This window comes from Lepus europaeus, chromosome 6 (assembly GCF_033115175.1).
Source record: "Lepus europaeus isolate LE1 chromosome 6, mLepTim1.pri, whole genome shotgun sequence".
NCBI classification, from domain to species: Eukaryota; Metazoa; Chordata; class Mammalia; order Lagomorpha; family Leporidae; genus Lepus; species Lepus europaeus.
The window spans coordinates 3,618,129-3,632,996 of NC_084832.1; the positions used below are offsets into that span (position 1 = coordinate 3,618,129).

General features: G+C 53.3%; 1 protein-coding gene across 1 annotated transcript in view; it reads right to left on the reverse strand.

Moving 5' to 3' along the window:
* The window catches only part of MYO16 (myosin XVI), a 514,229-nt gene that overhangs the window by 80,049 nt on the left and 419,312 nt on the right, over nt 1-14,868 (reverse strand). The window contains exons 28-30 of the mRNA XM_062195254.1: nt 10,526-10,622; nt 5,060-5,306; nt 3,305-3,519 (exon numbers count right to left, since the gene is read on the reverse strand). Coding sequence (XP_062051238.1) covers nt 3,305-3,519; nt 5,060-5,306; nt 10,526-10,622 — 559 coding nt within the window. The remainder of the gene's footprint in view (nt 1-3,304; nt 3,520-5,059; nt 5,307-10,525; nt 10,623-14,868) is intronic.

Consider the following 14,868-nt stretch of genomic DNA (forward strand, 5'->3'; position numbering starts at 1 on the left):
TTGTTTAGACTGTAGGCTGCTTCCAGTTTGTGTGGTTCACCGGGAGAACACCCCATTTCCTGGGAGACCCTGTTCTCACTTCCTGTGTGCAGGCTGACGTCCACCTGGAAGATTCCTGGTCACCCTGTTACAGCTTGCTGTGTCCACATCACCATGGCTGCACACACACACTGGACTCTCTCCCCAACCTTGTGGATTTCTACTGTGCCTTCAGCTAAGTGTTATGCTAGGAAGGCAGCCTTTTGACTCCAAGTTCTACAGATCCACTTCTCCCTCTTACAGCCAGAGGTGAGAGCCTTGCAAAGGTGACCCAGGTCCCACTGCTCTCGGCTGTTGCCCTGTGATCTTTCCACCGGGTTCTCAATCGTCCTTTCCCACGGTTGGGATGGTTGTTCTGTGCTTTCATGGTTCGGTTCAGTCGTTACGTGAGGAACTGTGTTAGATTCAGGTACTACTTTCTAATGAGGACTACACTGCCATTTCATTTAGAATTTCAACCGCAAGCCTGCACCGTAACCCTGGCCCTATGTATTTCTGTCTCAAGTGATGATCTTCCAAAATACTCTATGTATTTACTTTTTATCATCTCTTATCACTGGAAAGTGAATTCCATAATGGAAGAAGATACACAGGAGGGTACTTCAAAAACTGTGTGGAAATGTGGAAATAAAAGATACTGTTTGGGTGCGGGCATATTTATCTCCGCGCATATCCGTGGCTGGATGCTGTGGCTTGGGTGTGGTTTGGGCACCCCCACTGGCTCATGGGTTGGCAGTTTGGTGTCTAGGGTGGCAGTACTGGGAGATGGTGGGAGGCTTAGAGTTGGGGCCACTGTGACATCCTCACGTCAACAAGAGAGCGCTCTTGAAAGGAGTATTTCCTGTGGGACCCTGGTTGGGTCACTAGCAAATGTTATTCTGAAACTCTGCACCGGCCCCACCCCACTCTCTGCTTTCCTGTATTGAGATGGGAGCCCTTGCTCCCTCACAGGCCACCTCCACTGCCGCCTCCACCCTCTAACACGGCCACCTCCACTGCCGCCTCCACCCTCTGACACAGCCACCTCCACTGCCGCCTCCACCCTCTGACACGGCCACCTCCACTGCCTCCCCCTCCACCCTCTGACACAGCCACCTCCACTGCCTCCCCTCCACCCTCTGACATGGCCACTCCACTGCCCCCTCCACCCTCTGACACGGCCACCTCCACTGCCTCCCCCTCCACCCTCTGACACAGCCACCTCCACTGCCTCCCCTCCACCCTCTGACATGGCCACTCCACTGCCCCCTCCACCCTCTGACGCGGCCACCTCCACTGCCTCACCCTCCACCCTCTGACACGGCCACCTCCACTGCCTCACCCTCCACCCTCTGACACGGCCACCTCCACTGCCTTTCCCTCCACCCTCTGACACGGCCACCTCCACTGCCTCCCCCTCCACCCTCTGACACGGCCACCTCCACTGCCCCCTCCACCCTCTGACACAGCCACCTCCACTGCCCCCTCCACCCTCTGACACAGCCACCTCCACTGCCTCCCCCTCCACCCTCTGACACGGCCACCTCCACTGCTGCCTCCACCCTCTGACACAGCCACCTCCACTGCCGCCTCCACCCTCTGACACAGCCACCTCCACTGCCGCCTCCACCCTCTGACACAGCCACCTCCACTGCCTCCCCCTCCACCCTCTGACGCAGCCACCTCCACTGCCTCCCCTCCACCCTCTGACACAGCCACCTCCACTGCCTCCCCTCCACCCTCTGACATGGCCACTCCACTGCCCCCTCCAACCTCTGACGCGACCACCTCCACTGCCTCCCCCTCCACCCTCCGACACGGCCACCTCCACTGCCTCACCCTCCACCCTCTGACACGGCCATGTCCACTGCCTTTCCCTCCACCCTCTGACACAGCCACCTCCACTGCCTCCCCTCCACCCTCTGACACAGCCACCTCCACTGCCTCCCCTCCACCCTCTGACACAGCCACCTCCACTGCCCCCTCCACCCTCTGACACAGCCACCTCCACTGCCCCCTCCACCCTCTGACACAGCCACCTCCACTGCCCCCTCCAACCTCTGACGCGACCACCTCCACTGCCCCCTCCACCCTCTGACACAGCCACCTCCACTGCCCCCTCCACCCTCTGACGCGGCCACCTCCACTGCCCCCTCCACCCTCTGACGCAGCCACCTCCACTGCCTCTCCCTCCACCCTCTGACACGGCCATGTCCACTGCCACTCCCTCCACCCTCTGACACGGCCACCTCCACTGCACCGCCACCCTCTGACACGGCCACCTGCACTGCCTCCCCCTCACCCTCTGACATGGCCACCTCCATTGCCGCCCCTCCACCCTCTGACACGGCCACCTCAATGCCCCTTCCACCCTCTGACAGGGCCACCTCCACTGCCGCCTCCACCCTCCTACTCGGCCACCTCCACTGCCCCCTCCACCCTCTGACACAACCCTGAGGGCCCTCTCCAGAGCTGACCCGATGCCACTGAGCCTCCAAAACTGTGCTCCTCCAAGCCAGCCTGTCTTGGGTATTTTGTTGCGTAGCCATGGGCAAATATACACACAGACATTCAAACATACAAGTCTACATACGTACACATATATACACACGTGTGCATAAATACTTAACATGCAAGCCCATGGATACACGATACCCATATGCCTGTATACACAAACTCGTGATCACACAGTGCATAGACAAGTGTGTATGAATGGGGGTACTGCAAGTGTGGAAAATGGAACTTACAGGTTAATTATGCAGATAATTTTCATCTTGTGGAACACGCACATTACAAACGTGGATTTTGGGGTTATCTGCGGAGATTGAACTCCACGCTTTCCACACGGTGCCCGCATGAAGTGCCCTGCGGAGGTGCAGAGCAGGGCCCCCCACGCGGCAGATGGCCCGCGAGTTCTGTCGATCCGTGCGCACTGGCACGAAGCCCTCTGCTCTCGGGATCCTAAGAATTACTAACTGAGCCACCGCCACCGCTACTGCAGGGACGGTTCCCGGGAGAGCTGGCCGGGAGCGAGCAGCTCTCCCTGGGGGCCCTGCAGGTGCAGCGGAAGCCGTGGGCTTCACTTCCTAATCCCGAGTGAAAGCTGACCCCGTCCAGGACTCCTGACCCGGGCCAGCCCTGGCCTGGGGCTGCTCCGGGTGCACGTGGGCACGCGTGGCCTCAGGGCTGCAGCACAGGACGGGCTCCCGAGGAAGGAGCCAGCTGCGGGCAGGCCCTTGCCCGCTCCGGGTCTTAACTCCCGCTGCTCCCCGTGGGGCGGGCTCACCCTGGGCTGCGTCCCGCGCCGCCGCCAGGCAGGCGCTCACCGCCTCGTAGGAGGCGCTCAGCCGCGTGCTGGGGTCCCGCTTGGGCTTGGGCGGAGGCTGCTTCCGGGGCGACGGGAGGCCGCTGCTGTCTTCCGCACTGGACACGGAGTGGAGCGACAGGGACCGCACGGACGCCGCGGCCTGGGCGCGCCGGGGCCCGGCCTTGTCTTCGGGCCTGAGAGCGAGACAGAAGCGGATGCCAGATGTGTTAGCCTGGGGGGTGCGGGGTCCCCTCCTCCTGCACTTGCACTACTCGTGCATTTTTCACACTCTGGCTATTAAGCAGATCAGAGCACCCACATTTCTAGCTGAATGATGACCTCTGGGAAGTGCGTCTTAGGCAGCCACCCATGCTGCAAACCCTGGAAGTTCATGGCCACGTCCCTTTGCCAAAGGACCCCAGGTTCCGGTTCAGCGCCCGCCCCCATCCTCATTTAAATCCACGGGCGACTGGTTAAGGCCTTGCAGGGGATTCCCCACTCTGCTCAGTCCACTGCTTGCCCAGGGCCCCAAGCCAAGGGCACGGCTGGCGTCCCTTAAATAAACAGATAGCTGCTCCTTCCCTGCATTTTAGCTAAGGCAAATAAAGACAAAATCAAATTGAGAAAATGGGTGGCTGTTGAGCTCCAGCAAACCCAATAATAAATAGTGCTCTGGAAGCCCTATAAATGAACACTTCTCCGGTTTAAAGGTCTCTTCTGACTCCCCACGGCAGTGGACTCAGGCCCCAGGAAGACACAAGGCGTTGGTGAACATTTGCCTTGATCTTACCCTCTTCCAGGGGCAAGGCACCTGCAAGGTGGGGTTGACCACGAGGAAGAGCCGGGAGCTGGGGCAGCAAATGAACTCGCTGAACACAAGAGCACACAGCACTCCGGGGATAATTTGTTTTCCCTGTAATGTTTAATTACAGTTTTCCGTAGAAAGGGAATTTTTTCAGTATTTAATCACTGCGATATTTGAAGCTAATTAGCCAGAGACACATTGCCGGTTCCACTTTAACAAAAAATCATTCGGTAAAGGGGATTTGTTTTCAGGGAGAAACAGCAGACGATCAGGGTCCATGGAAAAACCGCCCTGGATCAAGACACGAGGTCCCTGCCCTTGCGCCTCATCCACACAGAGGGGTGGGCGGCAGACGGCAGAAGGCCAGGGCGTCCTCCTGGTTCTATTTCAGGCTCAGCATCCGCAGTGAGCTCTCTGATGCAAAGCTTTTCCCAGAGCTTTCCTTACTGGCAAAGAAAATGGGACCGTTCACGCAGGGAAATATAATACACTGTGCACAGCGCCCATCGCTCCCGGGTCTTCCGAGCCGAGTCTCGGGTCTCTGGCCACATGTCCACAAGTTTCCGTGAGCCAGCCTCACAGACGTGACACCTGCATAAAAAGGTCCACGGCCCAGCTGCATAGCGCTGTGGAGGACGGGGACATCGGATGCCTTCAAACTCTGAGTGTCCTAGGGACACTTAGGCGGGGGCGGCAGGTGAAGCAGGACCAAAGTCATATTTATGGCAGTCTAAGCTGTGAGCAGGGCGCACAGGGAAGGCACCCTGCTATGCTGCCACTGCTACAGGTCTCAGATCGCAGATGGCGCACGCCTGTTCCTGTAACTACTGTCAGATTGGATGGAGCGCTGCATTAGGGCTGAGGGAATCTTCAGGACCCTGCGGGATCTATCACACAGGTAATGAAAGCTGCACACGGCCTGCCCTTACCTCTGGATCCCTTCCTCGGGCCTGCTCCTGGCCTCCGCCTTCTCTCTATGGAGGGGGCCGTTCATTTCCCTCCGGAGCCGGTCGTTCTCCCGGGCGATGTCGGAGGCATTCTGGATGACCAGGGCATCGTAGGTTCTCAGCGCCATGTCCTCTGTGTTCTGCAGGAAGTTTTTGATGGACGTCTGCTCTCGCTGCTGTGTGCACATCTTCTGAAGCACGTGCTGGCGTGCGAGAAATCCTCGTACAACTGCATAAAAGAACACAATCCTGGGTCAGCGCACGGAGCACCGGGGAAAAGCCCCGACCCGCAGGCAAAATCCACAGCCCACTTACAGCTCAGCAGCTAGCAAGTGAGCTCTGGTTAACCCAGAACGAGCATTTACCAAAACGTCATTTGAATCGGATAAGGACACATATAAAGTCAGCAAGGATCACACGATGGCCAACTTGACGCACAGGAGGTCCCACAGCAGAAGCTCACACAGGATGGACAGGGGTCATGGCAAAGCACCTGCGGTAAACCCTGGAGACTTTGGGGTGTGACTGCAACGGCCCCATCTGGTGACCTCCTACAGTACCAGATTAGTACAGAGGCATGCAGGGACAATGGAGTTAGTCTCTGAATATATCCTGGAATACTGTGTTCAGCGTGTATGTGATTTAGGTCCCGGAGAGAGTAGCACTGCCTGGAAGACTCTGGAAAGAGACTGTAGAAAACTACTCCAGATGTCTGCTACTCTAGAAAGGAGGGCTAGAAAAATGTGGGAAAACTGGAGGGAGGAAGTTAGTGAAAATTCTTTTAAAATACTTTTAAATAAAGATTTATTTATTTGAGAGAATTACAGAGAGAGACAGAAAGGGAGAGACAGAGAGACAGAGAGAGAGAGAGATCTTCCATTTGCTAGTTCACTCCCCACAATGGTTGCAACAGCAAGGGCTGGGCCAGGTGGACGCCAGGAGCCAGGAGCTTCCTCTGGGTCCCCATGTGGGTGGCAGGGACCCAAACACTTGGGCCATCTTCCGCTGCTTTCCCCAGGCCATCAGCAGGGAGCTGGACTGGAGGTGGAGCAGCCGGTACATGAACCGGTACCCATGTGGGATGCTGGCGCTGCAAGAATTTCCCTGCTCTGCCACAATGCCAGCCCCAAGGATGTTTTGAGATCACTGAGAAATGAATTAGAAATGTAAGAAATTAAGATAAAGATTAAAAGATCACCGTTTTAAGGCACTTCTGTGTGTCAGGCACTTAAATTTTATCATTTAGTGCTGGAATGCAGTGATAAAATATACCGTCATCTCCATTTTGGACATAAGGATGATTTGTTTTGGAGGCCTAAGAAAATTCTTCAAGAGGTGGGTGTTTGGTGTAGCTGTTCAGGCGCTGCCACGTGTGACAGTTGCCTGGGTTCAAGTCCCGGCTCCGTTCCTGATTCCAGCCTCCTGATAATGAGGCTGCGGGTGATGGCTTAGTAGTTGGGTCTCTGCCACTGAAGTGGGACCTGGATTGAGTTCTGGGCCCCTGGCTACAGTCTGGTGCAGCCCCGGCTGTTATAGGCAGGTAGGCAATGACCCAGTGGGCAGGAGAAAACCGTCTGCCTATCTCGGGCTTTCAGATAATTAAAAAACAATCTGTAATAGTAGAAGAGCAAATTCATCAAAGTAAGTGCAGCCAATGAAGGACAGAACCAGGGTTCGCTCCTTCTGCACTCAGGAGGCCACACAGCGCTCCCGCGGCCTGCGGTGGTGTCTCACGGGGTGATTGGCACCTCTCCTAGGGCACATCGCTCACAGGAAGTCCCAGGGAGACAAATCGGCAAGCGGTGGGCACGGGGTGGAAGTGGAGAGAAAGGCAGTTGGCTCCTAGTCCCTGCGCCTGGGCACGACGCGTGCCAGGGCTTGTTCTCCTAGAAGCTGCTCACGGGTGCAAGGTGCAGGCTGAGGTCTCTGTGAGGCTGAGTGGAACCTTCCAGTTCTCAGCTCTAAGGTTAGAAGGAGTTGTTCTGACCATGGAAGATGCATAATTTCATGGAAACCACTTTTATCTGTGTCTCTGGGGGAGAGGCCCATAAAACATAAGCTCCAAGATATCCCATGGCTGTAAACGAACAACTATGTGGGTCACCTTTGACCTCTGCACTAATGCCCTGACCTGATTAGATGGTGGAAAGCAAAATACAACCATTCTGGAAAAGGAGCCAGACATCTTAAAGGCGTATGGCTTATTTATTTAATTTTTTTACGCTCACAATACCGAATGTTGAGTTACTTTGAGATGTAGTGGTATTCAGTTAACTGCCGAACAGTCACACTGAACTAATCTCAAGGGAAAACAGTCAAACAATAAAGGGTACAATCAGACTTCCAGGAATGCAGAATGTGGAGCAAACTGAAGAAATATTAGGTGTGTGACAGACACACGGAGACAGACAGAGGCAGAACTCCCTGGACTGCCCTGTTCATTCATCCACTCCTTCTCGTTGCATTAAAAAAAAAAAAAAAAAATCGAGATACTGACTTTTGCAAGGGTGAAAGTGAGAGGATATTCAAGATTCTTTTTAAGATTTATTTATTTATTTGAAAGGCAGAAATACAAAGAGAGAGGACAGAGAAAGAGAGAGAGAGAGGGAGAGAGAGAGAGAGAATCTTCTGTCTACTGGCTCACTCCCCAAATGATTGCAATGGCTAGGGCTGGGCCAGGCTAAACCCAGGAGCCAGGAGCCTCCTCCAAGTCTCCCGTGTGGATGCAGGAGCCCAAACACTAGGGCCACCTTTTGCTGCTTTCCCAGGTGCATTAGCAGGGAGCTGGATTGGAAGTGGGGCAGGCGGGACTTGAACTGGCGCCCATGTGGGATGCCAGCACTGAGGGTGGAAGCTTAACCCTCTGCATCACAGTGCCAGCCCCACACGATGCTTATTCCGTTGGCACTGGGGAGGATTCAGGTGGCTATGCCAGACCTCTGACAGCGGCCATGGCAGAGCTGTTCACTGTGTGCTCAGGCGCGCATCTGAGGGCTGTTTTCTCCCACTTCAGACGCACGGCCTAAGATGTTTTACGAACGCGATGCCCGTTACTAACAACCAGTATCTCTCATCAGGGAAAACTAATAAAAATAAGCAGGCCACAACTGGAAGCCGGTATCTGTGGTCTTTCCAGCAATTTCAGTAGGCAGTTTCCATGACAGCTACCACGTCAAGGTCTTCTTCGCAACCGTTGTTCATCCAGGGTAAAATGAACAAATATAGTCACAGAGAAAATTTCTGCTAGGAATAATTTAAAATTAAAATGATTACATTTAAAACTAAAAGTTACAGCTTTCTTTCCCTAGTACATTTACAAAAGAAAAAATAGAACTCTGTAAAAACTGGAATCGACTCCAAATTATATAAATTTTGAGTAAATTTAATAGCAAAAATAAAATTACCAAAATGTATTGTGGGCACTATTCTAAGAGATGTAAAAATAAAAATCAATAATTAGTACTTTGCATTTAAGAGCCTGTAATTTTTAAAATGCTTTTATGTCCATTATTTCAATTATGCAATATTAAATTATGCTTTTTTTTCTTGAGGCCGTATTTTTAGACTACGCTCAATTTTTATCTTTGGAAAGGTGAACTGCTAATTAGGGTTCTGTTCATTTCTTCTGCTCCAGGTCAGCAGGCTACAGCAACTCAATCTTTGTAACTAACCAGAAGCGAGATTTCTAACAGGCTCCCCTGATGGAAGACTGGACACAAATTAAAGTCAGGAAGGCTTCCAAGGGAATTTGCGCTACCCTGTGCTGTGCACCTGCAACATCATAGTACACACGCCTCTTCCTGTCTCAGGGGCAGCTGTGGCTGTCAGTCCACGTGGGAGGGAGGTCCCAGGTACAGCCTGGAACTCTGCACTTCCAACTAGTGCTCATGCAGGCTGCTCACCACCACACGATGGGGACCCACTGCAGACCCCATGAGCCCCACCAAGGAGGTGGACAGAGGCTGCAACAAAATTAAACTCATTTCTAGCTCCCACCAGGTCCCCTTGCTACACTAAGTTTCAGACATAGCAGACGCCAAGGTCACTGAAAGGTAGCACTTAGATGACTTCTCCCTGTTTACCTTCCTGTGAGGGATACATAATTACTGAACTCTAGGTAAGACATCAGGAAATGTAAGTGTCTATGAAGCACATACACATTATGTGAAGCAGTTATGTTTTGAAAAATACATCTGTTCTGGGGGCCGGCGGTGTGGTGCAGCAGGTTAATCCATGACCTGCCGTCTTGGTGTCCCGTATGGGCACCAGTTCAAGTCTCAGCTGCTTCTGATGTAGCTTCTGCTCCAGGGAGCTTCTGATCGAGCTCCCTGCTGATGCTCCTGCGAAGGCAGCAGAGGATGGCCCACGTGGGAGCCCCGGATGAAGCTCTTGGCTCCTGGCTTCAGACTTGCCCAGCACTGGCTGTTGAGGTCATTTGGAAAATGAACCAGTAGATGGAAGATCTCTCTCTCTCCCCTCTCCTTTTGAATAAATAAATAAATCTTTAAAAAATACATGCATTTTGGGCCAGTGCTCTGGTGCAGTAGGCTAATCCTCTGGCTGCGGCGCTGGCATCCCATATGGGCGCCGGTTCTAGTCCCAGTTACTCCTCTTCTGATCCAGCTCTCTGCTATGGTCTGGGAAAGCAGTAGAAGATGGCCCAAGTCCTTGGGCCCCTGCACCCGCATGGGAGACCTGGAAGAAGCTCCTGGCTCCTGGCTTCAGATTGGCACAGCTCTGGCTGTTGTGGCCATTTGGAGAGTGAACCAGTGGACAGAAGACCTTTCTCTCTGTCTCTCCCAAAAAAGTCCATTTTCAATAGTCACTTGGATTTTCACGGGAAAAAAAATCCTAAATGGAATTTCTCCCAAAGTTAAAGGAAATAGATAAGCTTTCCAACTAGGATCATCACGTCATAAGAAAAAAAAAATCTAGAAATTTCCATGGCTCACATAGGATTACAGAGAATGCTGTTTGACTGACTTGCCTGTTCCCGTTCTAGAATGCTGTTTGACTGACTAGCTTGTTCCGGTTCTCCAGACTCTGGGGACAGTGGCATGGGCATAGGACTGGCATAGGAACCTGGTGCCATTGCTGTACCCACGTGCCAGCCAGGAGTTTTGCCCACTGCAGATTCACAGGTACAATCGTAGCGCCCCCTGATATCCTGAATATTTGCAAGGTGGGGGATGCATAAGACGGGCATATTCCCTCCAGAAATACGAATGACTACTGGGTACAGGACGGGCAGTGTCTCCAAATGCTGAGTCAGCGACAGACACCCAGCGCAGGAAGCCACAGCGCTCCCGACACACCCCAGGCCCTTTCCCTAGGGGGCGCTGGGGAGCAGACAGCGTGGCGGACTCTGATGCACAGCCCCCTGACCTTTAGCCTGGGAGCTGTGTGTTCCCAGCTCTGGGTGGTCAGGAGCGGCCACATGCAAGTTACCTTTCTGGCAGGTTATGATCTTCCTCTGCAGCTGCAGGCACAGGTCGCTGAGCTGGTCTGCATGCCAGCGCTTTAGAAACACTTTGTGGATCCCCATCTGGAAGGCAAACAGCAGGCAAACAGTAAGTGGTGTGAAGGCGGCCACATGACGCTGGGAAAACAGTCGGCCAGGAGCTCTTTGCAGCAGAGAATCGGGAGCAACAAGCTAGCACCATTGCGCCCAGGGCCTCTCCTCTAAGGGCGAGAGTTCATCCCGATCCGTGGATCCTCCAGGCTTCCTTCTGTTAAGTAGGGCAGCTGTGTGCTCACACTGTCAGCAGGTCCTACTCACTACCGGCACGGCGCTAGCACCCCATGGTGCACCAGAGATGGACACTCTTCTCCAGAGGATAAAACCAACACAGGGGCTTGTGCTGTGGCAGAGGGGGTAAAGCCGCCGCCTGCAGTGCCGGCATCCCATGTGGGCACCGGTTCAAGTCCCACCTGCTCCATTTCCCATTGAGCTCTCTGCCATGGCCTGGGAAAGCAGTAGAAGATGGCCCAACTCATTGGGCCCCTGCACCCACGTGGGAGACCTGGAAGAAACTCCTGGCTCCTGGCTTCAGATGGGCGCAGCTCTGGCCATTGCGGCCAACTGGGGAGTGAACCAGCGGATGGAAGACATCTCTCTCTCTCTCTTTCTCCCTCTCTGCCTCTCCTTCTCTCTGTGTGTAACTCTTTCAAATAAATAAATATATCTTAAAAAAAGAAAACCACCATGGGATTGAAGATTGAACTTGCACGCTGCTGAGCCCGGCCCTCAGCTCCCTGTGTGACCCCTCTCCTCCACTCAGAGCAGGGGGCGGGGTCCACAGAAGGACAAACCAGCACTAGGCAGCAGTGACACCTGTGGCCTGCATAGAGGAGGCTTGCCACTGGGCACTGGGAGGCTCCCAGGCCAGATGCACCTGCCCAGAGCTTGCCCTGAGACGTCTCCAGAGCCTTTTCGTGGGGACACTGAGTTCACACTGACACACTTTGTTGCCTCCTCCCATTCTACCTAACTGCCTTAGCTGGCACCCACAGGCACCAGGAGACACCCAGTCTTGCTGGAACTGTGGTCAACATTGTGTACTGTTGGCAGCACAGGGCTCATCAGTCACATGAATGGAGCCAGCCCTCAGCCACTGGGCTCCTGCATGGACCCCCGCCTGGCCAGATGTTCTCCTGGCTCCCATTCCCTCCCGTGGCAGGAGATGCCAGTGGGCAGCCGCCGAGAGCGGTCGCGATTCCCACCGTTGTCATTCTGGCTCCTGTGCTGGGCTCCAGAATTCCCCACGTCCTCTTGTTTCTTCCCAAATGCCGATTATTTAGGCAGCCGGCAGGCAGGAAGCGCAGTTGGCCCTGGAGTGAGCTCTGGAGAAGCAATCTGTGAGACAGGCATCGGGAGGGAGGGAGACAGATGCCACCTCTCTGTTCACCCCCACCCTCTGGGGGACAAACCATCCCGCAAGGCAGGAGGGTGGCTGGTGCTGCCAAGACTCATGGGGTCAATGTTTATCACTGGGGGGGGGTCTGCCTCGGGATGGGAGGGGGCTTCATGGGGAGAGGACCTGTGCCAGGGAAGAAGGGGAACTAGGTTCTGGCTCCTCTCCCTCAACAGGTGCAGGCTCTGCCAGGGAGGCGGACGGGACAATGTAGACATATTTCGGTGACAGTCCCAACAGCTGCCCACAAGCCAAAGCAGATTTATCTCAGGGTACACAATGGACGACCCTGTCCTCAGAGAGCTCCGAGCTCCCTGGTAGAAGTCAGCAGTGAGCAGTAAATCCCCACAGTCCCACACACTCCGAGCCATGCAGGAGGCGTGGTGGAGGAATGCGACAGGCTGTGGTCAGTGACAGTCTCTGAGAAGTGACAGTGACAGCCACGTGGCCTTCAGGGATAAGCAAGAGTGGCAGATCCATGACGTGGTGGGGGTCGGAGGGTGAGGCTGCCCCCAAGACCCTGGTGGAATTTGGTGACGGTGTGGCTGAGCAGGTGTGCCCTGTGCAGGTGCATCCAAGGATTCCGTAAGTGACAAAAGACTTCTGCGACCACGGGAGAAGGACCAGAAGGTAGAAGTCCCAACACAAGTGTCCCATTGAGACATGGCTAAGGCCAGGAAACGGCTTGGAGCCTGCAACAATTACATTCAGAAAGATAAAGAGATGGTTTGTTCAACTGCTTGGGCACACTTCACAGATATCCCGTGGACTAATTCATTTCATATTATTTTGTTCTGTGTAATACATTTGTACAATATATTAACAATATTGGGAGATGCCGTTGAGAGTTTTAGCCTTTGCTTAACTCTGCTGGTCTTTCAGACATGCAGAATTTATAGTGTTTCTTCTATATTAAAAAGGATGAAACTAGGAGTTTACCAGTAATCTGGAGTTTTTCCTTAAAACCCATTCTGCATTCAGTCCTTCCAATCCTACACGTTCACCAGTACATGGAGCTAAGAATGGTTTTCAACAGGAAAACTCGGACAAGATCACAGGAATTTACATGGTCTATATTGACACTGGCTAGGAGAGAACTGTTGGCCATTTTTGCCTTTTTCTTCCGGCTATGGAAGGGATGTCACTTTGCGATCAGTGTCTTGCTGCCTTACAGCATCTCTAATCAGTTCAGATTCACTGGAGGGGCCGGCGCTGTGGCATCGTGGGTTGGACCTCTGTCTGCGCCCGCCAGCATCCCATGGGGGTACTGGTTGGAGTCCCAGCTGCTCCACTTCCCATCCAGCTCCTTGCTGATGGCCTGGGAAGGCAGTGGAACAGTTGGGCCCCTGCACCCACGTGGGAGACCCGGAGGAAGCCCCTGGCTCCTGGCCTCAGATGGGCGCAGCTCTGGTCAGTGTGGTCATTTGGGAAGTGAGCCGGTGGATGGAAGACACTTCTCTCTCTCTCTCTCTCTTTTTCTCTCTTTCTCTCTCTCTCTCTCTGTCTGTGGCTCTGCCTCTCAAATAGATAATATTTTTAAAAAATGAGAACACAGTTCACATCCCCTACGTTCTTGATTTCAGCAGCATCCCTGCTACAGTGGAGAGGAGGCGGGGCCGCTCGCTCGCCCACTGAGCCCCTCCCCCACACTCCTGGAGGCAGACTGTTCCTATCTGAGATGAAAATGTTACTGTCACTCTGACTCCTGCGAAACGAAGCCATCTGTGCATTACAGGCACCGTGATTTTTATTAGAAAACCATCAGGGGTTGGTGTGTGTGTGTGTGTGTGTGTTTGGAAGAGACAGATTTTAAGAGGTTGCAGAATCGTCATTGATGACTTCCAAAGCTGCAATTATTGCTCCAGTTTTCATGTTTTTTTTTGTTTGTTTGTTTGAGAAGTGTGGGCTGTGGACGTGCAGAGCAAGGCGGGGACTGTGTGGGTGGTGTGGAGGCTGCACTCGTGGGAAACATCAAGAAAAACCACGAGGCACTTTTCCCCTCTTTCTTTAGACATTTTAGGAGTACCGCGTGTTTCTGGCAGAACCTTTGAAACTGCATTTATAAAGAAAAAATCCAGCTATTATCCTTGGGTAGTCTATATGACGCACATGTTTTTCCTCTGTATTAATGACATTGACAGAAATGACTAATGTAGAAATCACCTTACAAATTGATGGTATATAGAAAAATAGTGACGCCCCTCACTTTATTATGCCCACAAATTGTTACCAACTTGAAGAAGTTTCAAATACTGCTTGTGTCCAAGCGTGAGTTAATTGCATTTGCTCATTAACTGCCAGGTTACATCATGAGTCACCATTTCTCATGGAGCTAAGTTAGAGCAGAAAGTTCAGGTAATACGGCTTTGCTTTGACAAACGCAGGGCACATCAATTTGCACGACACGTGGCTTTTTGGTTACACATGGGTGAAACAGAAAAATGACTAAAATTTATATTGGAATGCTCGCACAATTTCCCCCCAAATGACATCGAGAGCAGGATAGAGGAAGAGGGCTCATTATCCCCAGGGCGGTGGAGGGGGGGTGCACAGGACGCAGCGCCCATAACACACAGGATTAGGTCTTGGAAATCACGTAGCTGAAGCCCTCCCGTCCACGAGAGACGAAGAGGCACACCAGACAGAATTTACGGCATTCCTCGGGTCCTCCAGAAAGCCGGTGCCGAGGAGACGGCTGTGGGCCCGCCAAGAGACCCCAGGCCATCTCACCTGCAGCGTGCACACCAGTCACCTGCCGATCCTGTTTTCCTAACAAACTCCGCTGATGTCCCTGATACGGGCCTGGGGTCGGCTGCAGATCTTGGCTCCCCTAGAAGCCTCGCGTCTGTGCCGAGCTCCTGTGGCCGCCCGCTCTGC